A 26,448-nucleotide genomic window follows, 5' to 3' on the forward strand; every position below is an offset into this window, starting at 1 on the left:
GTTTTTTGTCGTTTTTGGGGGGCTGCTGGTGTGGCCTTTTGCCCAGGGGTGGTGGGTGGTGCATGGACTGAGTGTGCCTGTGGTGTGGTCTCACTCTCTTTAATGTAAACATCATGGATGGCATTGGATTGTGGTGATTTCTGGCTGTTTTTCTGTTTTTTGGGGGTGTACTGTTGATGTGGACTGGTCATGTGGGTGGTGGTGGTGGCCATCTTGAGTGCTGGCTGCTACAGGCAACATGTGCTTGGGGTGTAAGAAGGGGCCATTTTGAGGAGAGGCAGTGTCTGAGGCCTGCACTTATTTTGCCTACTTTTCATCCATTATGCCCAGGGGTAGTGAGTGTTGCATGGGCCTAGTGTTTCTGAGGGGTGTCTTCTTGAATTTAAACACCATTGAGGCCATGGATGGGCTGGGATTGTGCTGATTTTATTGTTTTTTGTCGTTTTTTTGGGCCTGCTGGTGGGGCCCTTTGCCCAGGGGTGGTGAGTGTTGCATGGGCCTAGTCTTTCTGTGGGGTGTCTTCTTGAATTTAAACATAATAGAGGCCATGGATGGGCTGGGATTGTGCTTATTTTATTGTTTTTTGTCGTTTTTGGGGGGCTGCTGGTGTGGCCTTTTGCCCAGGGGTGGTGGTGCATGGACTGAGTGTGCCTGTGGTGTGGTCTCACTCTCTTTAATGTAAACATCATGGATGGCATTGGATTGTGGTGATTTCTGGCTGTTTTTCTGTTTTTTGGGGGTGTACTGTTGATGTGGACTGGTCATGTGGGTGGTGGTGGTGGCCATCTTGAGTGCTGGCTGCTACAGGCAACATGTGCTTGGGGTGTAAGAAGGGGCCATTTTGAGGAGAGGCAGTGTCTGAGGCCTGCACTTATTTTGCCTACTTTTCATCCATTATGCCCAGGGGTAGTGAGTGTTGCATGGGCCTAGTGTTTCTGAGGGGTGTCTTCTTGAATTTAAACACCATTGAGGCCATGGATGGGCTGGGATTGTGCTGATTTTATTGTTTTTTGTCGTTTTTTTGGGCCTGCTGGTGGGGCCCTTTGCCCAGGGGTGGTGAGTGTTGCATGGGCCTAGTCTTTCTGTGGGGTGTCTTCTTGAATTTAAACATAATTGAGGCCATGGATGGGCTGGGATTGGGCTTATTTTATTGTTTTTTGTCGTTTTTGGGGGGCTGCTGGTGTGGCCTTTTGCCCAGGGGTGGTGGGTGGTGCATGGACTGAGTGTGCCTGTGGTGTGGTCTCACTCTCTTTAATGTAAACATCATGGATGGCGTTGGATTGTGGTGATTTCTGGCTGTTTTTCTGTTTTTTGGGGGTGTACTGTTGATGTGGACTGGTCATGTGGGTGGTGGTGGTGGCCATCTTGAGTGCTGGCTGCTACAGGCAACATGTGCTTGGGGTGTAAGAAGGGGCCATTTTGAGGAGAGGCAGTGTCTGAGGCCTGCACTTATTTTGCCTACTTTTCATCCATTATGCCCAGGGGTAGTGAGTGTTGCATGGGCCTAGTGTTTCTGAGGGGTGTCTTCTTGAATTTAAACACCATTGAGGCCATGGATGGGCTGGGATTGTGCTGATTTTATTGTTTTTTGTCGTTTTTTTGGGCCTGCTGGTGGGGCCCTTTGCCCAGGGGTGGTGAGTGTTGCATGGGCCTAGTCTTTCTGTGGGGTGTCTTCTTGAATTTAAACATAATTGAGGCCATGGATGGGCTGGGATTGGGCTTATTTTATTGTTTTTTGTCGTTTTTGGGGGGCTGCTGGTGTGGCCTTTTGCCCAGGGGTGGTGGGTGGTGCATGGACTGAGTGTGCCTGTGGTGTGGTCTCACTCTCTTTAATGTAAACATCATGGATGGCGTTGGATTGTGGTGATTTCTGGCTGTTTTTCTGTTTTTTGGGGGTGTACTGTTGATGTGGACTGGCCATGTGGGTGGTGGTGGTGGCCATCTTGAGTGCTGGCTGGTACAGGCAACATGTGCCTGGGGTGTAAGGGGCCATTTTGAGGAGAGGCAGTGTCTGAGGCCTGCACTCATTTTGCCTACTTTTCATCCATTATGCCCAGGGGTAGTGAGTGTTGCATGGGCCTAGTGTTTCTGAGGGGTGTCTTCTTGAATTTAAACACCATTGAGGCCATGGATGGGCTGGGATTGTGCTGATTTTATTGTTTTTTGTCGTTTTTTTGGGCCTGCTGGTGGGGCCCTTTGCCCAGGGGTGGTGAGTGTTGCATGGGCCTAGTCTTTCTGTGGGGTGTCTTCTTGAATTTAAACATAATTGAGGCCATGGATGGGCTGGGATTGGGCTTATTTTATTGTTTTTTGTCGTTTTTGGGGGGCTGCTGGTGTGGCCTTTTGCCCAGGGGTGGTGGGTGGTGCATGGACTGAGTGTGCCTGTGGTGTGGTCTCACTCTCTTTAATGTAAACATCATGGATGGCGTTGGATTGTGGTGATTTCTGGCTGTTTTTCTGTTTTTTGGGGGTGTACTGTTGATGTGGACTGGCCATGTGGGTGGTGGTGGTGGCCATCTTGAGTGCTGGCTGGTACAGGCAACATGTGCCTGGGGTGTAAGGGGCCATTTTGAGGAGAGGCAGTGTCTGAGGCCTGCACTTATTTTGCCTACTTTTCATCCATTATGCCCAGGGGTAGTGAGTGTTGCATGGGCCTAGTGTTTCTGAGGGGTGTCTTCTTGAATTTAAACACCATTGAGGCCATGGATGGGCTGGGATTGTGCTGATTTTATTGTTTTTTGTCGTTTTTTTGGGCCTGCTGGTGGGGCCCTTTGCCCAGGGGTGGTGAGTGTTGCATGGGCCTAGTCTTTCTGTGGGGTGTCTTCTTGAATTTAAACATAATTGAGGCCATGGATGGGCTGGGATTGGGCTTATTTTATTGTTTTTTGTCGTTTTTGGGGGGCTGCTGGTGTGGCCTTTTGCCCAGGGGTGGTGGGTGGTGCATGGACTGAGTGTGCCTGTGGTGTGGTCTCACTCTCTTTAATGTAAACATCATGGATGGCGTTGGATTGTGGTGATTTCTGGCTGTTTTTCTGTTTTTTGGGGGTGTACTGTTGATGTGGACTGGCCATGTGGGTGGTGGTGGTGGCCATCTTGAGTGCTGGCTGGTACAGGCAACATGTGCCTGGGGTGTAAGGGGCCATTTTGAGGAGAGGCAGTGTCTGAGGCCTGCACTTATTTTGCCTACTTTTCATCCATTATGCCCAGGGGTAGTGAGTGTTGCATACTTGCATGTCCGTAGTCTTTCTGTGGGGTGTCTTCAATGTAAACATCAAGGATGGCATGGGATTGTGCTCATTTTTCTGTGTTTTGTCGAATTTTTGGGGTGTATAACTGAACTGATGTTCCTCTGTCTTCCATTGCTTTTAGGTGCACAAGAAGACTCAAGAGAACCACCAGTGCCAGGAAGAAGTCCTGCAGCGGTGTGTGCAGCATAACGTCACGCGACGTCACGTCTGGACACAGAACCCTCTGCAACTCGTGCAACTGCTGCCTGCTGACCTGCTCTGAAGAGGATGGCCCCAAAAAAAGTAACCCGTAGCTCCTCTAGCAAGAAAGGTGCCAGTAAGGAGCAGAAGAAGCAAGTTACCAAGGAGACTGGTGTGCCGCCCGCCCCTTTTTTTGGGAGTAAAAAAAAAAGTATGCCTGCAGCAGCAGCAGCGGGATCTGCTGGGGACCAAGCTGGCAGCACCCCCCCGCTCCATTGGGCTCAGTGCCACCACCACCACCACGCCAACTTAAGTCCAAGCCCTTGAGTGCTGCAGAGGCAGCCAGTATAGTTCTTCAATCACCATCGACCAGTGATGTTGGCTCATCGCAAGAAAGCAGCAGCAATGTCCCTCAATCAACACAGGTTGTTGTAGCTCATCTGACGAGTGTTGAACAACCACAGCCGCAACAACAATCACATGTGCAAGTACAAGCCCAAGTACATGTGGAAGGAGAGGCAGCGCAAGGAGATGCGCAAGCAGAGGTGCATGGAGGGTCACAAGTGCCCACAATAGTTGTTCCTCCCGAAGTAGGGGCACATCAGGAAATCGACAATCAAGGCGAGGTATCATTTGAGGAAGACACTCCTCCTGCTGATCCTTCATTGTCTTCCACAACCCTAGCAAGGAAGAGATCAAGGGTGGTGTCTACATCCTCTTCAAGCACACCTCCTTCTGATGATACGGATCAAACTTGGGAACCAGCACCACAGCCGTCTGAGAGTGAGGCACACCATGATCCAACAAAGGTACTTAAGCGTAAAAGGAAGCTCGTCCAAAGTCTCAGACTTATGGAGTGTGATGAGGCTCAACAAGAAGTGGCGGATACTGCTGCTGATGAAGACTCTGCCAACGACGACCCAGTCATCATAAAGGTCACTGCAGCCCCAGCGGGCATGCAGCAAACAGACATTTTGACCCTAGCCCGAAGAGCTGCTGCGCGTGATGATGATGATGATGATGTTGTCGATGAGGAGGCAGTGGAAACACCACAATCATTGGAGTTAAGTAGTACACCAACTCGTCCCGCTTCCATATTTCTTTCTGGCAAGAAGAGACCTTCGTCAACCTCGACCTTAATTAGTGGCGGTGAAAGTGGAAAACGTACAAAAGTTGGGCAATCCAGATCCTCCACTTCATCTGGCATTAGCTTCATGACCACCACCACCAGTATCGCCGCCTCCTCCAGGTCCCACAGACACTTCAAGTCCCCAGTTTGGGACTTCTTTACTGTTTGTCCCAAAAATCCAAAGTTTGCCATTTGTACCCTTTGTAAGCTTGCAGTTAGTCGTGGTAAGTCAGGTACCAACTATGGTACCGGCGGCCAGAGTGGTCATCTTGAGAGAAAGCACGCTGTCAAATGGTTTGCGCACCTAGCTGCGATCAAGAAAGGCCAAAATCAAGGAAACGTTGATGTTTCATCTGATGTTGACGAGCAGGAAGAAGACGTGTCAAACACTTCCCTTACACCCAGTACCCCTGTCAGCAGCACACCCAATGTGAGGCACACTAAGAGTGTTGGAGCGAGTGAGACACCAACGCACAAAAGTTCACCAGCGAGCAAAATTGGGTCAACGAAGTCATTATCAGCCCGTAAATGCTTGGTCCAGGGCAACATTAGAACAATGCTTACTTCAGACGTGCCATATGAACGCAACCACCCACTGACGCGTCTGTATAACACTAAGCTGGCTAAAATGCTAGCTGTGGACCTTCTACCTTTTTCTTTTGTAGAAGCGGTAGGTTTTCTTGAATTAGTTGCAACGCTCTGCCCTAAATGGAAGGTTCCGAGCCGGTTCTATTTTGCCAGAGTTGCGGTTCCAGCACTACATGAAGATGTGCTGCAGGCGATTGGGGCAGCTTTGCAGAAGAGTGCTGTTCACACAATACATCTGACAACAGACATGTGGACCAGTGGCCCAGGCGATGATTACATGTGCATCACTGCACACTGGGTCTCTTTTTCAGGTGTTAAAGCAAAGCTAAACGCAGGTGTTGACCCGGACCAAGTTTTCAAAGCTGCTCGGAAACATGCAACACTAGCCATGTTTGGCTTGGAGAAAAGTCACACAGCAGAAAACCTTTTGGAAGAGTTTGACAAAAAGGTCTTGACAATGCTATCCCCCCTAAAACGCAAGATTGGTTATGTTTCCACGGATAATGGCGCCAATGTAGTTAAGGCCATGTTCCTTGGTGACCATGTTAGAGTGCCGTGTTTGGCGCACTGTATCAACCTGGTAGTTCAAAAATTCTTGAGTGATAAAGAGAGTCCAGCGTTCGAGGTAATGGCCACCTGCCGCAAAATGTGCAACCATTTCAGCCATTCTTTTAAGGCCCGGAAGCATCTGCGGAGACTGCTACTTCAACGTGGAATGCCAGTGAAAGCACTCATCCAGGAGGTGGCAACACGTTGGAACTCAACCTTCTACATGCTTGAGCGTCTGCATGAGCAGTATACGGTACTCGATCACTATTTCTTGACAGAGGCTACATCTCAGAAGGAGGACCTGCGGATGAGTAAGGCGCAATGGGACATAGTTAAAAGCCTGACAGACATGCTTCGTCCTTTTGAGTTCTTCACGCGTGCAGTCAGCCAGGAGGACTGTAATTTGGGAAAAGCTATCCCATTGTTGTGCATACTGGAGCACCAACTGATGGCGGTTTCTTCTGAGTTTGAAAAAGATGAAAAAAAAAAAAACCATTTCATTTTGTCTGAGAAATTATTACATCGCCTACGTGGTGATGAACGTCTTCAAAACATCAACTCAGATCAGCATTACATTTGTGCTACTATTCTGGATCCACGCTACAAAAAGGCGCTGGCAGACAACGCATTCTTTCCTTTCGCTGATGCAGATGTTCAAAAGTACAAACATTGGTTAGCCTGGTCAGCCAAGAGGTTTGAAAAAGAACGGCAGGTTATTGAAGGAGAAGCCAGTACATCAGCATCAGCATCAGCAGGCCATCCGCAGTCACAAGAATCCACTTCTGCACCTGTGGCTGGGGCACAAGTGACCTCTCAGCCGTTAAAGACACCGGCAACTGGATCATCTGCACCACACACAATGACAACACTAACAGTGGCTGGGGAGGAGGATTGGCTATGTTTGATGGGGTATGGTTCTCGAAAAAATGTCACAGGCACAGCAAAAAGTAAGCAAAGTGGAGGAACAGTTGATGACCTTGAGTCGATGGTGCAGGACTATCTGAATGACTCAACAGAGGTCTTCCTTAATGATGAGCCATTGCAGTATTGGCATGGCAAAAAACAATTGTGGCCACAGCTCTTCAACCTGGCTATAAACTATTTGTCTTGCCCACTCGCAAGTGTGTCTTCTGAACGTGTTTTCAGTGCTGCTGGTGGCATTGTAACTCCCAAACGGAGCCGCCTCTCGCCCAAAAATGTGGAGCGGCTGACAATGATCAAGATGAATCAGCACCTCATACCACCAGATTACAAAGTACGAGAAAGCACGCCGCATGAAGACGAGGAGGACAGCAACGTAGATGAGGGGATTTTTTCTCTGTTTGGTGCCACTGACCTCATCCAGCCTGAATTCGCAGAGTATGATGACGAAATCTTGTTCTTATTCCCTGACACCGAGCCCTGAAAATGAGACAATCAATCAAGAACTTTCTTTTTCGTCCTTATTCACTTTTATTCCTGTGTGCTTTGTGTCTCTCTTTCTTTGTTTTGCACAGTTAATTTAATTCAAACTTTAATCACCTAATCCCAAAAACAAGACCATCATCAGAACTGTCTTCACTTGTTTGCTTATTGATTTGAAGGTGCCGCAGTCTACATTCCTCAGGTTCACAAGTTCTGAAGAACATGCTCCTCTATCCTCCTCCTCCAGACTGCGATTTCCCTCCAAGCAGAGTGCTGGATTACGCACAATGAAGAAAGACTCAGCACTTGTGGGGGTGTTGTACTTCTTTGCGGGTGAGTTGACGGTTTTGGGCCCATTGCTGTGAAGCTCTAATAATGGACAAAAGTGTTTTGGACCAAATATGAGGTGGAAATTTCTTGCCGTTTTTGCTGACTTGCTTGCCTTTGAGGTGCTCTTTGGCGGGGTTCCGGGGGTTTGTGTGTAATTTTTGGTGTCTGTCGAAGCACTGCTGCGACAGTCTAATCTTGATTGCATTTGCTTTTCAGGAAATCCGTGGTGGAAAACAGGAGTTATGATGATTGATGATGACGACCTAGCTGCACAGCGCCGCGTTTGGACCGAAGGCCGAGAGATATTGTAAGTATGAGATTTAGCTTTTTCGCTGTTTGGGGGTGTTGTCGGGTGTTTTTTTGCGGGTGGGTTGGCGCCGGCGGGTCTTGCCTGGGGCATTCCTGGGAAGGTCTAATACCGGATAGAAGTGTTTTGGACAAAATCCATAAGGAACAGCCTTTTTTTTGCCATTTCTTCAGACATCTTGCTCAATGTAGCATTTTGGGGGGCTTCCTGCTGTTCGTGGGTGGGTTGCGGCCGGGGTCTCTGTCGAAGCACTGCTGCGACAGTCTAATCTTGATTGCATTTGCTTTTCAGGAAATCCGTGGTGGAAAACAGGAGTTATGATGATTGATGATGACGACCTAGCTGCACAGCGCCGCGTTTGGACCGAAGGCCGAGAGACATTGTAAGTATGAGATTTAGCTTTTTCGCTGTTTGGGGGTGTTGTGTCGGGTGTTTTTTTGCGGGTGGGTTGGCGGGTCTTGCCTGGGGCATTCCTGGGAAGGTCTAATACCGGATACAAGTGTTTTGGACAAAATCCATAAGGAACAGCCTTTTTTTTGCCATTTCTTCAGACATCTTGCTCAATGTAGCGTTTTGGGGGGCTTCCTGCTGTTCGTGGGTGGGTTGCGGCCGGGGTCTCTGTCGAAGCACTGCTGCGACAGTCTAATCTTGATTGCATTTGCTTTTCAGGAAATCCGTGGTGGAAAACAGGAGTTATGATGATTGATGATGATGACGACCTAGCTGCACAGCGCCGCGTTTGGACCGAAGGCCGAGAGACATTGTAAGTATGAGATTTAGCTTTTTCGCTGTTTGGGGGTGTTGTGTCGGGTGTTTTTTTGCGGGTGGGTTGGCGGGTCTTGCCTGGGGCATTCCTGGGAAGGTCTAATACCGGATACAAGTGTTTTGGACAAAATCCATAAGGAACAGCCTTTTTTTTGCCATTTCTTCAGACATCTTGCTCAATGTAGCGTTTTGGGGGGCTTCCTGCTGTTCGTGGGTGGGTTGCGGCCGGGGTCTCTGTCGAAGCACTGCTGCGACAGTCTAATCTTGATTGCATTTGCTTTTCAGGAAATCCGTGGTGGAAAACAGGAGTTATGATGATTGATGATGATGACGACCTAGCTGCACAGCGCCGCGTTTGGACCGAAGGCCGAGAGACATTGTAAGTATGAGATTTAGCTTTTTCGCTGTTTGGTGGTGTTGTGTCGGGTGTTTTTTTGCGGGTGGGTTGGCGGGTCTTGCCTGGGGCATTCCTGGGAAGGTCTAATACCGGCTAGAAGTTTGTTGGACAAAATCCATAAGGAAACACCAGTTTTGGCACTTTTTGTAAGTTAGGGTTCGTTAGGGTTAGCCCTAGCAGCAGGATTGCATGTGTTTAGGGGGGTTCTATTGCAACGCGGTTCTGTTGTTGTAGAGCACTGTTGGAGCGATGCTGGCTATGGATACTTTTGCTTGCAGGCAAGTGGTTTGAATGAATACAATCCACGGTCTGTATTTGGGCCTACTGTTACTTTCAAAGTACGTTTTGTAACCATTTTTCTGCTAGGCATCGTTTTTGGAGATATGATTGGGTTCTTCTACATTTTTGCGACTGGCTTTAGTAAGGGTCTTGGTGGGAGCATTGCTGGGAAGGTCAAATTTTGTTCTAAAACACAGTAGTACACCCACCTTGAGGGGAAAGATCCGCTATAATATTTTGGCCATACTTATTGATCCTTAAAAAGGTGACTCAGACAGAGCACGCAATTTCAAAAATATTGTACTGTCTATTAGGGAAATCAAAGTGTCACTTTTTGAACCACACAGCGTACATACCTTTTATTTATTTATCAGTGGTATTGTAATAGCACTTCCTGTTTTCCGTTCAATAATTACAGGCCGGGTTTCAGTCAACATCCGCCAGGCAGGCAGTGGACAGGGTGTCTCTTCTGTCAGTGGTCACCACCACATTGATGGACGAAGCGTCAGCTGGAATGGAGGAGTGCCGCCAATAAGAGGAATTGTTTGCTGCATGCAACTTACTTACCAATTTCAACAGGACAACTCCAACAACATACGCAATACAGATACAGTATCCATTGTTGTCTTTTATTCTATGAGTGTGACTGCATGTGCTTACCTTTAGATTGTCTGTAAACTCTGTATCTTCAATTATTGTTTGTCCATGCTCTGCTTTTTTTTTCTTCTCTCAACAAAACCTACCCAAAAAGAAACCCCCATTCCCATCCATTTTACAAACCCTAACCCTCTTCCCCCGGGCTGTGTTGTTTTGCTTGATGTCTGACTAAAATGACATCAATAATTCCACACACTTGCTGGGGAGGATAAGGTGATAGCAGCAACAGGCTGGTGAAGGAATACGAGGATATCTTCTAGACTTACTCAGCTTCAGTACTATATCTTCTAGTAGTAGTAGCCAATGTCAAATAAATTCAACGCAAGTACTAGTTATACTTGCAAGCAAATACTTTACCATTTGTTAGGCTACATTATGGCACTGTTCTAGTGTACTGTCACCTGCTATTTTCTCGATCGTACCGTAACCGTTGTAATGCTACAGTAAGGAGGACAAACAAGGTTTCGTTTTCTTTTTTTCCATAGGCATGCAACTGCCACTGTGTCACACCACTAGTACCACCGCAATGAGGAAATGTCACCCGCCCAGGATTGACAACGTTAATCCTCATTTCACCTGGAGCCAGCCCTGGGCCTAGCCCTAATTTCTAACACAAATTACAGGTAAGATAAACATTTGGTGGGAGGTAGTATAATGGAGTATTATTTCGGAGTAGACAAGAGATTGACGGTTGTACTACTAAAGTCCTACGACTGTTCAGGAAAACAAAGTTACTGTTACACCCCCGCCCCCCACCCACCAGACTGAAAAGCAGTAAAAAACAGGTATGGTCAGATAAAGTTGAAAAATATATTTATTTAGCCCTAACAAAATAATCTCCCTCACCCACCCTAACCCCAACGATTGTCTCTGAAACGTCCCAAAACGATCCCAACTCCCAAATCCCACCCCCCAAAAGTCTATAAAAAAAGGGCAAGGGACACTCCACTACTGGAGGGTGCTGGTGCTGGTGCATGATGCGGCATGGGCATCATACTCCTTGCGGAGGGTGGCAAGCTCGGAGCGGAGGCCCTTAACCAAGTTCTTATACCTCAGGACCTCCTGCTCCAGGTTGGACATGCGGACTCGTAGGCGGCGTTGTTGGCGTTCCTTGCAGCTCCTGTGGGGGGCAGCTGGTATTTCGGTTGCTTGGCGGTGGCGGTCGGCTTTCTTAGCCCGGCTCGGTCCCGCTGGCTTAGTCACGGAGGAGGATGCAGTGGTCACAGTCGAGGATGTTGCCCCGCTCGACTGCGTGTCCTCCTCCTCCTCCAGGGCCACCAGCCGCCGATACTCGGCGACTGTGGCCTCCAGCCTCCGTTGCCGGGCCAATCTAGCCTGCTCCCTCCTTGTTGTTGATTTGGAAGGAGCAACTATATGAAGAAAGAAAGACATAGTCTGTAACCAATGCTCCTTATTAATAACACAAAGTGATTGAGCCGAAAGTTGGGTCACAGAGTACAAGTAGCAAATTGAAAGCACAGTACATAACTATTGAGGACAGTATCTATGTAACCTCCCACTTCTGCATCCTTGCTCTAACAGTAGTGGTAGTTTAATGAACTAATTCTACGACCACTATGGACTTCCATTACAGTCGACTATGACAGTACACCAGTCTTATTCTTCTTCTTCTCTCTTGTTTAGGGAAATGGGTACGTTATCTTATGCAAGCCGGCAGAATGACATGGACACAGCACAGTGAAGTTGCACCCGAGAAAAAAAGTTGCACACCATGATGATTGAGACAGACTTGCGTTACTGTACCGGTCCAGTACATGCAGGTGGTGAAGCTATTACTTTTCTATTACGGGTGGCACTGAGAATACTCTGTTACAAGGGCTACTGCTTAATTAATTTACCTTTCACCCTACAGTGCAAATGAGTACTAGAAAAGGAAACTGAAGAAGCTAACTAATTTGATTATCTATCACTTCACATGGGACGTATTTAATGACAGATGAGATGACTTTAGGTGCTTTGCTTAATATTGAGTGAACAGTGATACACCCACACATGAATGACGTACTACAAGTAAACTAAAGTTATTAAGAGAGGTACGGAGTGTCCACCGTAATAACCAGATATATGCTGTGAATGCAAACGCAATACAAAGTACTGCTACTATTCATGGTAGTATTGGACACATTTACAATTTCTTTTCCTTGCCTTCCCTGCACTGGGACGGACGTGCGGGTGCGGTGGTACATGCTCTTCAAGGTAACACTTACTTCACCTGGCGACCATCTACTCTCTCTAGATACACATGTGCTATGTAAGAGTCAGAGAATACCATGCTCCAGGCATCCATTCAGTCAAAGTATACGCACACATACAGTTTCTGTTTCACCCACCCAGGCTGCTGTCCTTCCACCCATCCTTGCTTCATCATTGACCCAGCCATGCACCATACCATATTCTTTCCTTCCCAGCCACCTCGGGGGCCAAGCAAACACATATCGTTCTTCTTTGCCAGCCATCATACAAGTTCGCGTCCCACTTACTTACACCCTTCTTTCGCTTTTCGTTCATCCCATCCATCACGTTCGTCTAAGAACTTATTGGGATTCTTCTCACCAAAAACTTCACAGCTAAGTCGAAGTACATTTCGAGGAGGCTACTACCTGGTTGATTTGTAATTGTAATACACCCGTGCAGAAAGCACACTATGCAGTCTTCAATCTCAATAAGTAAGGAATATATAGCTTACCTGTTTCCGCCACCACCGTTTGATCCCCCACAGGAACGGCCACCAGCTCTTCTACCGCCGCCTCCTCCCCAGAGGCCTCCGAGTCCAAGTCCAACACAGCCACCTCCGCGCTGGCCCCGTCACCAGATGTTACACCTACAAAGTACATTTAAGAATGTTAATACACCACTCACTACTATATAATATTTGGTCTAGGAGAAATGTTAAAAAAACAGAATACAATGTAATAATTTGTGACTGTCTACTCCATAGTAAAAATGTCCCATTTTCCAGGGAAGGCTGTTGTCTTGCTGCACTTTTATGCACAACTGATGAATGCTTGCTTTTGATTTTTAACACGCACCACTTTTTCTCCTAACAGACAGAAGCTTGACTCCTGAGTCCTAAGAACACGACCAGGATCAAGTTCAAACTAGGTGAGAGTTCGGCTCGACCACAAGAAATGTGTCCAATTAATCGTCAGCACTAACCACTTTTCCGTTTACAGTTAAATAGTTTTATGACAAAGTAGATTTTAATAAATGTGTTTACTTTTAATAAAGCTTTTACACTTAAATAGACTCTGTGGTTTTTGTTCCTCTAGACTAGAGTGGATGAGCTAAAGGTTTTGGAATTTTTGCAAGCATGAGTGCCTCTGACACTTCTTGACTGTGCTGTGACTCCGTACTACTCTCTTGTCCTGCGTACGATAATCTAGAGATCATTGGGGATCTATAATCGGTGACTTCGGGAGCTGAATGACTCTGCCACACTATCTAGTCAGTAAGGAGACAGTGCATAGAGGTATTGCTGAATATAATGGGAGTCCAATGGAATTGCCAAATGTCCAATCTTAGTTAGCTACACAGACAGACTAATAAGAATAGTCTAGTAATACCACAGGGAGTCATATTCGAGGCAGGATAAGAATTTATATCCAGTCTACAAGAAGATCAAAGACGATTTAGAAAAAATCGAATGAGGAACGCTAGGAAAAAATAGGTACTGTTTATTAAAATGTAAACTTACTGGGGCCAGCAAAGGAGCCCTCGCCTGCCCGATCCTGGCCTGCATCCTCAGCACCCTCCTCCTGTGTCCTCTTGCCCTTGGGGGGAGCTAATGTACAACATGAAAGAAAGAAAAACCAGAAAACATGGATGAGATTTTTCAACCAAATCAAACATTTCAAAAGAACAATAACAACATATTTTGGAAAAATAGCAAATAGATAGACAACTATTCCACGGGATCTATCTCATGTGGTATACTACGTTATTCGTATTGCCTGATTTGCGGAACGTTGACTTAGAAAGTTCCTATGTAACTCAATAAACAGACTACTAAAGAGGTTTGCCTAGGCCTGGCACTGCAGGCAGCAGTGCGCAACACGTGACAGACAAAGTCCATCCTGCTTGCAGATCAGTGAATACTCAAACTATCAATCCACCCGCCACCACCGCCACTATTTCTTCTGATAGCCATGTGACTGTCTAAAGGAAGGACTGGACTTCAGTCTGTTGGGGCTGATTTATAAGTCCCTTGCGGAAGTTGCGGCTGATTTTCCTCCATTGTTGCGTGCCTTTTCTGACGCAGCGGCAGAACAAAAGACTCGCCATGGTGTTGGTGCGGCGTATATATTGAAAAAAAAAACACATATGGGCATATGGGCGATGCATCACGTTGTAAAGCCCTGCGCCATCAGGGGGCGTTCCGGCGCAAGGGAGGGCGTACCTGCGCAGGAACGAATCCTAAAAGTGGCTGAGGGAAATCTACAAGATGTCAATCAGTCACTTTTAGGACAATGATGCATGACTCAAACCCTGCGCGCTTGAAGCCGACGTACGGCTTGATGCAGCATTGGGGAGATAGGGTACCCCAGAGCATTGCTGGAGCTGCGCCATCGTTGGCACGCAACTCCAGCAATGCGCTGCCTTTACGGCACAGATGCGTAAGGCTTCTGTGACGTTTTGGGCCAATGGGTGGTGGTGGCATGGCACACAATTACTGCCGCATCCCTGCTACTTTGCAGGGATGCGCCGGTAATTGAAAATATGACCCTTACTGTCTAGCATTACGCAGTTCTTTTCTTTACAGTACACTCATACATATTTTCTCAGGCCAATGAAATGCTTCTGAACACAACATACAAAACAAAGAAGCATAGTAGCAAGCAAGGCTACTGAGAAGGAGAGCAGTGCACCTGAAATGCATAGAAGATTTTGAAATATAATTTACCTCAATGTAATCGGCAGCATTATTGCTCTTGGTAAAGAACAAAGATTTGCAAATAACAGAGCAGGATAAAACAGAGTAGTAAATGTACTACTACTACTACTCACCAAGCCCGGGGACCTCTACGCCGAGCGCGTCCAGCAAGTCCCGCTCCCGGTCCATGACATCGGTCCAGCGGTGGGTGGCCTGGTTATATGTGCGCCGGACCCCAGAGATCTTGTACATGGCCCGGCACACCTTCTCCCACCGCTTGCGACGCTCCCGGATGCCATAGCCGGTCGCGATCTTGCCGCCTCCCAGGATCGTCTTGGGGAGGCGGCGCTGGACGTGGAAGATCAGTGCCGCCACTTCCTCCGCGCTGAAGATCTCCCTCGGGACCACTTGCTCCCCCCTTAAACGCCCGCACGGGAGCCGGGCACGGGGTGCGGGACCCTTCCCCTTCTCAGGGTGCTTCCCGGCTCCCTTTACCATGGTCTGGGCAGAAATAAACTTAAATGATAAAGAAGAAATAGAATAGTGAAGAAGAAAAGAAAAGAGTTTAAAAAAGTAGTTTAAAAGTAACTAAAAGCTGCAGAAAACACAAAAATATAGAGCTAGAAAAATAGAGGGTTAGATAATAAGTAAAATTAGATCAAAAAAACTTCAAACAAGCAAAGGATGGCAGAGATTGAGAGAGGATAGAGAAAGCATGCCCAGAACCATAGCAATGAATGAGAAACAAGATGGCCGCGCCCGTTCACGACCGCGTGGGTAAGTTCGCGCGAGATTTTCCTTGCGAGTAGCGCGAAATTGTACTAGCGAGCAGCACACTTTGCGAGATTACACATAGCGGGCGGAAACGGAATTACGTCACGCCAACAAGATGGCCGCGCCCGTGTACGACCGATAGGGTAACTTGGCAAACGTATAGCTAGAAGCGCCTCGCGAACACGCGCAAGATCACGCGAACATACACGTCGCAACAAAAACAATTTTGTATTCGCACGTATTTGCGGCTTCCGAAATCGATCTCGCACGGATTCGCGCCCCAAAAAACGCGCGAAATTGCAGAAAAAACGATTTTAGCTAAACTGAAAGCAATGAGCAGGTGCAAAAGTTCAAACTTAACATTAGTAACATTCAAGGTAGTGCTTCCTGATGGGCCCCTCCAGAGTTTGCAACTATTCTATGACCCTGCTATGACCCAAACAGCAGGCTCATAGAATAGCACCATAAAGGTCCTGTGAAAAAAAAAATTCACTGCAACAAAAAGCAAATTACAGATATGGAAGGAAGCAGGTGCCAGCCAGACTGGAACTTTCAAAATTACTGACACATTAATGAAACACAAATTAATTGATGGCAGTTGAAGAAGGGCAGGTGTGCTTGCTTTTTTCAACCACCATAATCTACAGTGATAAATAAACCTAATAGGTGCCAGTGAGGATGTACTAGAGGGTGGCATGGGTGTCCCAGAGGGTGGCAGTGGTGAAACAGAGGGTGCTGTGAACCTGTGATGATAAACCAGACGTAGAAACAACATAGTCGCGGCCGTTGCAAGCCGAAAAGTAAGTTCGCAATTGCGAACTTGTCCCAAAATCGGCGCGAACACGCGCCAACACAAAAAACGGAAAAATCCGCAAATCCGCTAGAGTTCGCGGATCTTCGCGGATTGCGAATCCGTAAATACGCAAGTTCGCGGATTGCCAATCCGCAAAATCCGCCCATGCTTAGTCTCTGTGAAAAGCATGACTGAGTTACTCTAGTATCTAGCTTTAAATTAGTGCCTTACCAAACATTGGGCGCCATGTAGTGTAGTTCCTACATTCCCAATAGGCTCTGCGCATTGGAATAATATATCCTATAGATGTGACGTAGGACTTAGGTCGACTAGGTCTCTATCGAATATATTAGACTTAATTGTGAGTGCCAGCTAGCTCAGAGGTCACTAGAAACTTTCTCGAATACACAAGAAGGGATTAGTTTCTGACAACCACATAAACATGACAACTTTGTTTCCCCAAGATAAAACGTATCTTCAGAGTCATGGAAACAATACATAGATATTTCACTCAGTCAATAGTGCATGCTTCGTTTCACCAGAGGTGCAGAGAAATAGAGAGATGGGCATTTTCAATAAAAGTATTTATTGAACAGTCTTTTTTCTCATGCAGAAGAAATTAACTGCTACAATCGTAATACTGGCTGTAAAGTATAATGTGTACAGCAAGAAGAGTATTATAAAATAATACTGTAAAAGCATGGTATGGTTTCTAAGCCATAAAATACATACCTAAATAGCAAAGACTAAAACGTACTCAACTGGTGCTTCTAAAATATGCCTACCGCGATGTACCTAACCTAAGTTTTAGTACGAGGGAAGAAGTAAGTGAGGTGTAGCATAGGTTTAGTTTTCTTTGCCAATAATCTATCCAAGATTTCTCTTATGGTCTAATCAGCTCCGTACCTTGGTTTTAGAATGAAGGAGGTCTGGTATCTCTGTCTCAGGACTCGATTTCCCAACACCCCACAAGGGGAGCTTGGAAACACTGGAGCTGGATTCTCAGCGAGACAAAGGCAGCCTCTCTGTCAGTGCGTCAGCTGGAGGGTCGGCTTCCTTCGGCACTTGCTGTAGCGAGCTGCGTCGGGCAAGTAGATAGTCAAACTGCTCCAAACCACCGTCTGTTTGCTAGGGCAAGTGTGGGCATATTTATACCTTGAAGGTGCCTGGTTTGAGGTAAAGTCGACATATTAACGTCACCAAAGAACCCCAAGTGTATGGTGGTTCTTTGAAAACGCCATGATTTCTAGGACAAATCAATATTCAAGAAAGGGGATGTCCCCGACTGCTGAAGCCGAGTTTTCCATGAAATCGTTGTGGCTTTTTGGAACTAGTGGAAGTAGCCATGCCTGTATTTGGACTGGATGGATTATGTCTAAATATGGTTATGATCTCTATGCCTATATAAGGGTAATTTGAATTATACATATATAAGGGCATGAATCCGGAATATTACACTAGGGTCCTAAAACGCTATACAACAATGGTAATTACAGATACCCTTATGGTGGGTATTTATTGGGTAAGACAATTACCTTATCTTTTCTTTCATATCTCAGAATGAAGCCCAAGATGTGAATCGGTATTTACCACACCAGTTGCTGCATGATTTGCATTTAAGTCTTAATACTTTATCCTGATACATTTTCTCAGGCTTTTTCTGAGGAAATCTTTTAGGAGAAAATTACAGGGTGTGGAAATTGATGGACTACTCAGAATTCCGATCCAGGCTCAAACATCCATTTTGATAACAACTTTCAAATGGGGTGTAAATAAAGTCTGTATGTTCAGACAAGGCAATTACTGTCAAAAGAGAATTGCCTAGCACTATTTTGCCATTATTATGACCTCTCAGTGATGTAGGTTTGAAGTAGGTTTTGTTGCATTGCAGTTGTATTTCTACAGAGATTCATACTTCTAATAACAAGGTACCAAAGTAAATTTTTGGAGAGGTGGCATGCTCCTCCATGGACTGTCATAGTTGGAACATAATGTTTACTGTACAGTCTCTATAAGTAGTTTCTTAATGTCATGTGACAGAAACAGAATGATGCTCTCAATAAGTTTTGTTGGTGTGACTCTTTGTGAATTGTAAGAGAAAATGAGTAAGATATAGGTTGCTTTAGCATTAATTTCTAATTGACGGACAGAAGAGGGTGAGTGCAGTCTGGCCCATGTCTGAAGTGTTTTGCTCTGTGAATATGGCTGAAAATGTCATAAACAAGCATGTAGCCATACCTACTCATGGGTGTAGGAGAGACATTTGAGGATAAACATGCATTCACAAGCCAATACCACCCATTTATGGAGTGGTTTACGAATATGCAGTTCTAACCATATAGAATATGGGGCTTAGAAAGTGCACAGAGATGGAGGTAGCTACCTATGGGAGGAGAAAACTCTTCAAGTTTGGCAATTATTAATCTCGAGAATTCACCCAATCAACTCCAAAAAGCCCCTGTTGAAGCTCAAGTCATATAAACACTTTGATTAAGGCCACAATTACATTGGATCAGGAAAGCAGATAGGCGTTGAATGGCTGTGGCATTAATTGGAATCATTGCTAACAACTGAAAATAGAATATATAATTGTTTTGTTCTGTTTAAATAGTGCCTGATGTTATAGATGTGTTCAAAACACTAAGAACATTAAAAAAAAACCAGTTCTGCCATATCAGTGCTGCAACCCTCTCAAGAGTGAGGACAATGCTATAAAAAGGGCAAAACTGTACTGCTTCTCTCTATTACACTCTGATGGAATCTTACATTTTCTGTCTTTTGTTGAAGTTCAAGTAAGGTAAAGTACCCATTTCTGTCTTTTGTTGAAGTTCAAGTGTGGTAAAGTACCCTTTTCAGTCTCCTGTTGAAGGTCAAGTGTGATGAAGTACCCCTGCTGTGTATTGTAGATGTGGTAGGATGTAATAGCACGATCTTTCATCCGAGTTGATCTTTTCTGAGGCATCTTCAAAAACCCGCCATATCCCCAATTACAAGTTGCACAGTCCTGGTGGGGTACATGCAGTACACCAGTAATTACCAGTACCATGCACCTGCATTTCTCCCCCACCGCTGCATGGGCTTTGGGCAGAGGTTATGGAAAGGGTCTGTGTTAGAAGGCAAGCCTTTACCTGGAGGGTGTTCTGGCTGGTAAAATCTTGATCAGTGTTCCAGTGTCCAATACATTCAGGTGCAGGTACACTGGACCTCTTTAATTGTGCACATTGCAATTCCACATTGGAATGCCTCACCATATAATTCCCACTTGGACCCATCTAGTTTATGGGCACCTTCCAAGTGGGCTGTTTAGGCAAGAGCATGTGTCAGCATGAGGCATTAGAAGAAATGAAAAAACAAAACAAAGCCTTCTTTACAAGCAAATGGCTTTTGGATGGCCTTAGTGATCGAAATAGGTGGGATAATTAGGAACAATGTTTCCAATCTTTTTTTAACTCTACAGTAACAATTCAGGTACTTGATTGAAAAAAATCTATAATTAATAATGCTGAACTTTGTTTGCCACTGTATGAAAGGAAAGCAAGAGGGTCTCCTGTTATGGTCTGTGAAGCCAAGGGAGAGGCAGATAGGGAAATTAGAGACAAGCATTCCCGCCAGTTTGCCTGCTATCTAAATTAAATGAAAGAATGCAATTTGTTAATCGGCAAATCTCAAGGCTGTTTGGAGGCTAGTATTTGACTATAATCGCTGAAGTCATTTTAGGTTTCATGTTGACAGATTTATTCTTCTTGAGATGTAATGTAATGGTGTTATGAGCTGAGTTCTAAATTAAACCTTCTAATCGAAGCATTGGGCGATGCAGCGTGCCCAACGAAATTTGTTTTATTGATTTAATTGTCTACTTACCTGCATTCATCCGTATTCCGGTGTTTACTACCCCCAACCCTGCCCCTTCCCCGCTCCATGGCACTGTCGGACAGCACTCCCACCAGGAGCCGCTACTGGTCTGAGTGTGTATTACTACTGGTATATATTTTGATGTACCTGTTTCATGATAAACACTAAGGGGCAGAGTTACTAAATTTGCACGCAGTGCAGCATTCGAAGTTGCTGTGCTGTGTTGCGTTTAAGAGCAGAACAGCACCATATCTACTTAGAAATGGCTCTCTCTCCCCACTGGCACGCTAGGCTGTCTTGCACTACAAAAACTATTCTTTAAAACTTTTCCCACTTTGTATGTGTACTGTAAAGTGCAACAATCAGTCAAAGTTGGGAAGATTCGGAAACCTTAAAAAGCTGCTCCACTGTCATGGTTGCTTCGAGGATGCCTTTGTTTGTGGCACAACTCCCTATCTACCATAGTAGATAAGGATTTGTGATAAAACCTTTGGATTGTTGTATAGGTCCATGTATTGCCCATGGTATGCCCCCTTGACCCAAAGTAGGGAATAGTGCCATTTAGCGCTACTTTGCGTTACTTTAGGCAACTTCCCAACGAAAGTCGTGAGTTGTGTTGAAAAGTAAATCCCTCTACAAATTTGTGCTGCGTTTACGTCACTTTTGTGATACAAATGTGAGGCGATGTGTTAGGAAATTTGGGCCTAAATCTCTTTTAACTTTCTGTGCCAGCCTAACTTATACTGTGTGTTATACCATTTTTAAATAATGACTTGCATTTTCACAGTGCTTTTAGTTACAGGATGGGCTCTCGTAGCACTATAGATACTCGTCTTTATACCTCGGTGCACCAACCAGGACTGAGTTCTCTGTCTCTCTAATTACACACACAAACATCTGCCGTGATGACACTAACCTATTGAGCTTTCATAACGAAAACACATGCATTCCCTACTGATTACTTTAATACAGTTCCCATACTTTTTTATACGCTGCAAAATACTTTGCAGGAGGTTGTCATTAAAGCCCCAACTACCAGCCAGCCCACATCAGCTGATGAATTTTGTATGTCCTGGAGGCTGTAGCAGCCTGGCTAAGACACACATAGGGGGTGGGACGAGGAGGGCGATTCCAGCGAAGTGCTGAAGCCTTGTTAGCCACTAGGTGTTGAACGTGGTTTAATGAAAGCCTTGTGTAATGTACCTTTACAGTTTGTGCATATTACTATTGTACGTTTGAGTATTAAAACAGGTATGTTGTGATTTTTTGCATGAGACTGAAATTGCACGTGCATTAATTATATCTTTTTTTAAACGGGCTTTGTTGGCATGGGTCAGAGATAAGCTTAAATGAGTGCACTGGAGGCGGAAGATCAGAGATAGGGCGTACCTTAACTTTTACATTTCCTGTCTTTCTCGGTTTGATGGTGTAGCTACTGACAACATATCAGACACCCACCCAAGCTTTTATTAGGGAATTTGTGTTTTACATATAAACAGCACTACTAAAGGCTTTGCTGCTGTAAAAATCCACCATACCCCCTTCCAAGCCTGCACATTTTTTCATACAGCTTTCTTGGAGAACAGGTGATGCCGGGTCCGGTGGCTCAGTGGAATAATGCATCCACTACAGGAGCCTGTGTTCTACCTCATGGTCACAGGTTCAAATCCCAGCGGGTCCACTCAGGCTTTCATCCATTTGAGGTTGATAAAATGAGTACCATTGAGTTGGGTAACAATGTACATCGGACATTTCAGCGCCAAGATACCCTGTTGCTGCTAGGCCGGTGGTCAGTACACAGTTGCGAAGAGGGTGCCACGTGTCACACGTCCCATACCTCCCTGGACAACAAAATGGTGCAAACTAAGCAGGACTAATGAGAACTTAAACCTGCTCTGACACCCTTTTCACCACTAGAAAAGGTTTAGTGAGCGAGCTGTGAACTGTCCCAGGCCACCTTCAGTTTTCTGTTTAAGAAGGAAAAAGGAGGCCTGGAGCAGCTGACCGGTGGTCTTCTGCCATGTTTGCAACTGTAGCTCTAACTGTTATTGAGCTTTTGTAGGATCCAAAGAAGGGAAGGGCAGCTGAGAACTTGAGACCTGCTCCTGTTTACTGTTTACCATCTGTAACAGGCTGCTCGGTCAACAGTCAGTTGTCCCAAGGCAAATGGGCCCTGCACCTATGTCCTCCCTTCTCGTTGGTAATTTCCAAAGTGTGCTGTAGCGTCAAACACTCTGTTTAAAGAGATAGCAAAGGAGTGTTTGGTAGCAACTGCAGCCCATGCTGGTAAGAGTGGTAGGGATGTGGGGCCGCGTGGGGGTGGGGGGTGTTTGATAGACGATGATGAGGGGAAATTAACTGTATATTACATTTTCCCTCAAGGTCGTCTATCGAACCTCCCCCCAAACCGGCCCCACCATTCTTACCTGCACAGGCCACGGCTATTTGGTAGTGTGTGTGTTTGATGGTGTGTGTGGGTGCCTGGTGGTGTGTATTGTGTGTGTTTATGGGCATCAGTTTAATGTGTGGGAACATCTGATTATAGATGTGTGGTTGTCTGAAGGTGAATGTTTGGGCATTTGTTGGTTGGTGGGCATGCATCTCGTGGTGTCTGCTAGTGAGTTAGTGTGTTGTGTTATGTTATGGTGTTTCTGGGTACCAGATGGTGTGCATGGGGTGTCTCATTGTGTGCGCTGGTCTCATGTAGTGTGCGCTGGTATGTGAGTGTATTTATGTGGACATCTGATGGTGTGTTTGTATGTATCTGATTAGTGTGTGGGCATCTGAGGGTTAAGGGTAAATGCTTGTCATGTTCATCAAATGATTAAGGTCACATCCAGCAAATTGCCTGGTACCCAAAAGTAAAAGTGTCTTGGCTAGGAGCTTTTCATTTCTTGAGAGATTAGATGGCAGTGCAAATTTCTTCTTTCTGTGATAGGGTGGTGTCTAGTTCCATGCCTTTCTCTGCTACTCAGATGTTTGCTTATCTTGTTTGTAATGGTTGTTTGAAGACTTCTTTGAAGTGCTCTAACCATCGTGCTTCTTGCTCTTTTTCTGTTGTAAATAGTCTGTCTTGCTTGTCCATGAAAGCGGCATTGAGTGTTGCATGAGATTTATCACTGACTATCCTTGTAATCTTGAAGACCTTCACTTTTTCTCCTCTACTGCCTCTTCTGTTTGGCAGGAAAGGCTATCCATGTGCACCCACTTGTCCACTCTTGTCATTCTTATGACTGCTCTGTTTGCTTCTATGTACTGTTGCTTTTATTTCTGCAGACTTTCAGAGTTGGCTTCCATGGGTTTCTTTCTTTGCTGCCCTCCTGCCTTTAATACCTTGCCATGTGTCTTCTGTTATCTATTCCTTTTTCTTCCTTGGGTTGGTCCTCAGGCATGTTTCAATGCTTTTCAGATATATTGAAGAGATCTGTTCCCATTTTTTGCTTACTGCGTCTGTAGCTGGCACAGACTGATCTTCTGTGTCTGCCAGGAGCTGGAACCTGTTTTTGATTTATAAGACAAATGACTTCTTAGTCTTGGGTTCTTGTAACTTGCCACATCGAAATGCTATCAACCTAATGATTTGCATTCTTTTTATCGGAGCTTTAGCTGTACAAGAGTGTTCACTAGATGGTCATTACAGCGGACGTTCGCTCCCCTCCTCACTCTGACATCTTACAGTGAGCGCCTGCAGGTGCCGCTCATCATCAGGTGATCGATCTGGTTCTGTCTCTGCCACTGGCTGAGCACCATGTTAGTTTGTGAATATCAAAGTGGGGGAAGAGAGTCCCTCCAATGATCAGACCATTTGTGTCACAACATTCCGACTGTCTTTTCCTTTGTCATTCATTATTCTACACCTTAGTTTCTCATGGATTTGTCATAGTTCATGTTGTCATTTCCCATTTTAGCAGTCAAGTCTCCCATCACAGTCTTCAAGTCTTGGTTCGCCATGGCTTGAAGCTCAGTTTGTTTCAATTTGTAGAAAAATGTCATGTGCTGGAGCATAGCACTATATAATGGTGGTGTTGATGTGCCTGCCTTTTAACCTGACTTTCATGACTCTGCTATTGACTGTCTACTACTCTATTAGGCATTTCCCTGATGAGGGTTACTCCCTCATGATGTTGAACATTGTACCTTCCCGGGTACAGTACAATTTCTCCTGTGCTCATCTGGTGGTGTTCATTCTGCCAGATCCTGTTGTCCTACTTTCGCCGAGCCCCAGGATGTGTATGTTATAGCTCCTCATCTTAGATGTTGCTTGAGCTGGCTTTCCTGTGTCATATATAGCCATTACATTCCAGAATCCGATTCTGGTCTTGCACGTGGCACTCAGAACTTTTGTCATCCTGTCAGAAGTTTCCTTGCAGCTTTGACTGCTGTCAATCATGCATGTCTTATGCAGAACCTCTGCAAGTCCCTCATGCCCAGATTTGGTGGTTCTTGCTGCTGTGTTGGTAGCAACTGCTTTTTATGGGAGAAGATTGTTAACCCTGTGCCCAACTCCAAACTTGGAAGATCATTGGATCCTGCTAACACTGGGCTCTACTCTTGATAATGTTCATCTTGAGACTGAGCTCCAGATGAAATATCTCTCCAGGTGAATGAGACACGGAAGCCCTTGGACCATATCAAAGTGCTGATTCTTCAAGTAGAACATTTAATTTACCTGTAAGTATTTAGTGAAGGGGTATAACATATACCCAAGGCTTGTAAATTAAACGCTAGAAGTGGGCCTGCAGCGCTTATTGCCCCTCTGCTTAAGTAGCCCCTCAAAATGTGTCTTGGGTCTGCCATTGCAGCACGTGGGCAGTTTTAAACTGCCAATTTGACTTCTAAAAATAAACCTTTTGCTAAGCCGGAAACTCCCTTTTTGATTTAATATAAGTTACCCCTGGAGTAGGGACTGAACAGCTAATATGGCACTGTGCATTGTATTTAAAAAGTTGGTAATTTACTTCAAAATTTTACATGTCCTGGTAGGGAAAAACTCACACATTATTTTTCACTACTATGAGGCCTACCTCTACCATAGGATAACATTGGGTTTCCTCAATACACTTAATAAGTAACAACTTTTGTTTGGAAGCAGGTCGAAATTTCATGTTTGGTGGTTTAAGGAATTGTAATTTAGAATCCTCCTTAATCTTAAAGTCGGATTTTAAATCACCATTCTGAAAATGCCACTTTGAGAAAGTTGGCATTTTCTTGTCCGAACCTGCAGTCTGTTTCCTGGGTCACATGTCTAGGTATAATTTCCTTTGTGAAATTTTGACAGACAGTCACACCATAGGGGGGTTATGTGTTGGCAGGATGGGTCATCCTGACAGAATGTGAGGAGCGCAGCTGTGCACAGATCCACTTTCACTACAAATAAGCTACCTCAGACCACACACAAAGAACTTCACACTAGCTTTTTAAGCACCGAGCACCCTGAGACCAGAGCAGGGAGGAAGGAAATTCCAATACAATTGCATTTGTAGGGAAAACTCTAGCAGTTTCTTCCACTTCAAAGCTGGCACCAGGAATAAAATTAGGACACACTCTTCAGTTCCCTTCTGGAGCTGTAGAGGCCTCTCGGAGGACTGCCCTGCTTCCTGCTGGGTACTTCAGAGGATTGCCCTGCTGCGCCAAGAGGCTCACCCTGCTACCTACACCCTGCCATGTGCCCTCAGAGGGCAGCCCTGCTGCTTGAAACATACTTTTCTGCTTGAACCCAGGACTACCAGAATGACTCCAAGAGCTACTTGGCTGGCCTCCTGATCATAGCCTCATGGACAGAACAGGCTCCAACCATCTTTAACCCCTATCTGGACCCAGCTGAAGTGAGTCCTGGCCCTCCTAGTGGTGCCCCTCCAGTCTTGGACCCTTGGAAGTGGTGTTAAAAGTGCTCAGATAGCCCAACAAATAATGTGGGACTTAGAGAATCTTCAGAAAAAAAGTGTCCTGAGAACCAAGAAGATACCAGGACCTACCTGCTTGCCGATCCGCCCAAGGTGCATCACCTGTTGGCCTGACTCTGCGGTAGCTCCTGCTACATTCTTTTCCGCAGCAACAAACCCTGTTCAGCGGCTCTTCATAGAAGAAGTATCCAGACTCGTGGCACCCTCATCAGCTACAACCTGCAGCTTTGTCCCACTGGGGACTTTCAGCTTGCAAAAAAGTCAAAATATAGAAGTCTGGACCGCAACTTCATCCAGCGGCTCACCAACGATGACGCTTCTTCCTCGGTCATCTCCGGCTGCCTTGCCCCGCTGAACTTTACCTTCTCAGACAATTTCCCCCCAAATTTCTTCAAAATCTGA

General features: G+C 45.6%; 1 protein-coding gene across 1 annotated transcript; it reads left to right on the plus strand.

The window, feature by feature from the left end:
• LOC144763352 (zinc finger BED domain-containing protein 6-like) lies at positions 1 to 26,448 on the plus strand. The gene is made up of 3 exons (XM_078648885.1): positions 1 to 906; positions 2,058 to 6,366; positions 26,196 to 26,448. The coding sequence occupies exons 2-3, from the start codon at positions 4,280 to 4,282 to the stop codon at positions 26,446 to 26,448; spliced, it is 2,340 nt and encodes a 779-aa protein (XP_078505011.1). The 5' UTR covers positions 1 to 906; positions 2,058 to 4,279.

The sequence above is a fragment of the Lissotriton helveticus genome, chromosome 1_1, assembly GCF_964261635.1.
Source record: "Lissotriton helveticus chromosome 1_1, aLisHel1.1, whole genome shotgun sequence".
NCBI lineage: Eukaryota > Metazoa > Chordata > Amphibia > Caudata > Salamandridae > Lissotriton > Lissotriton helveticus.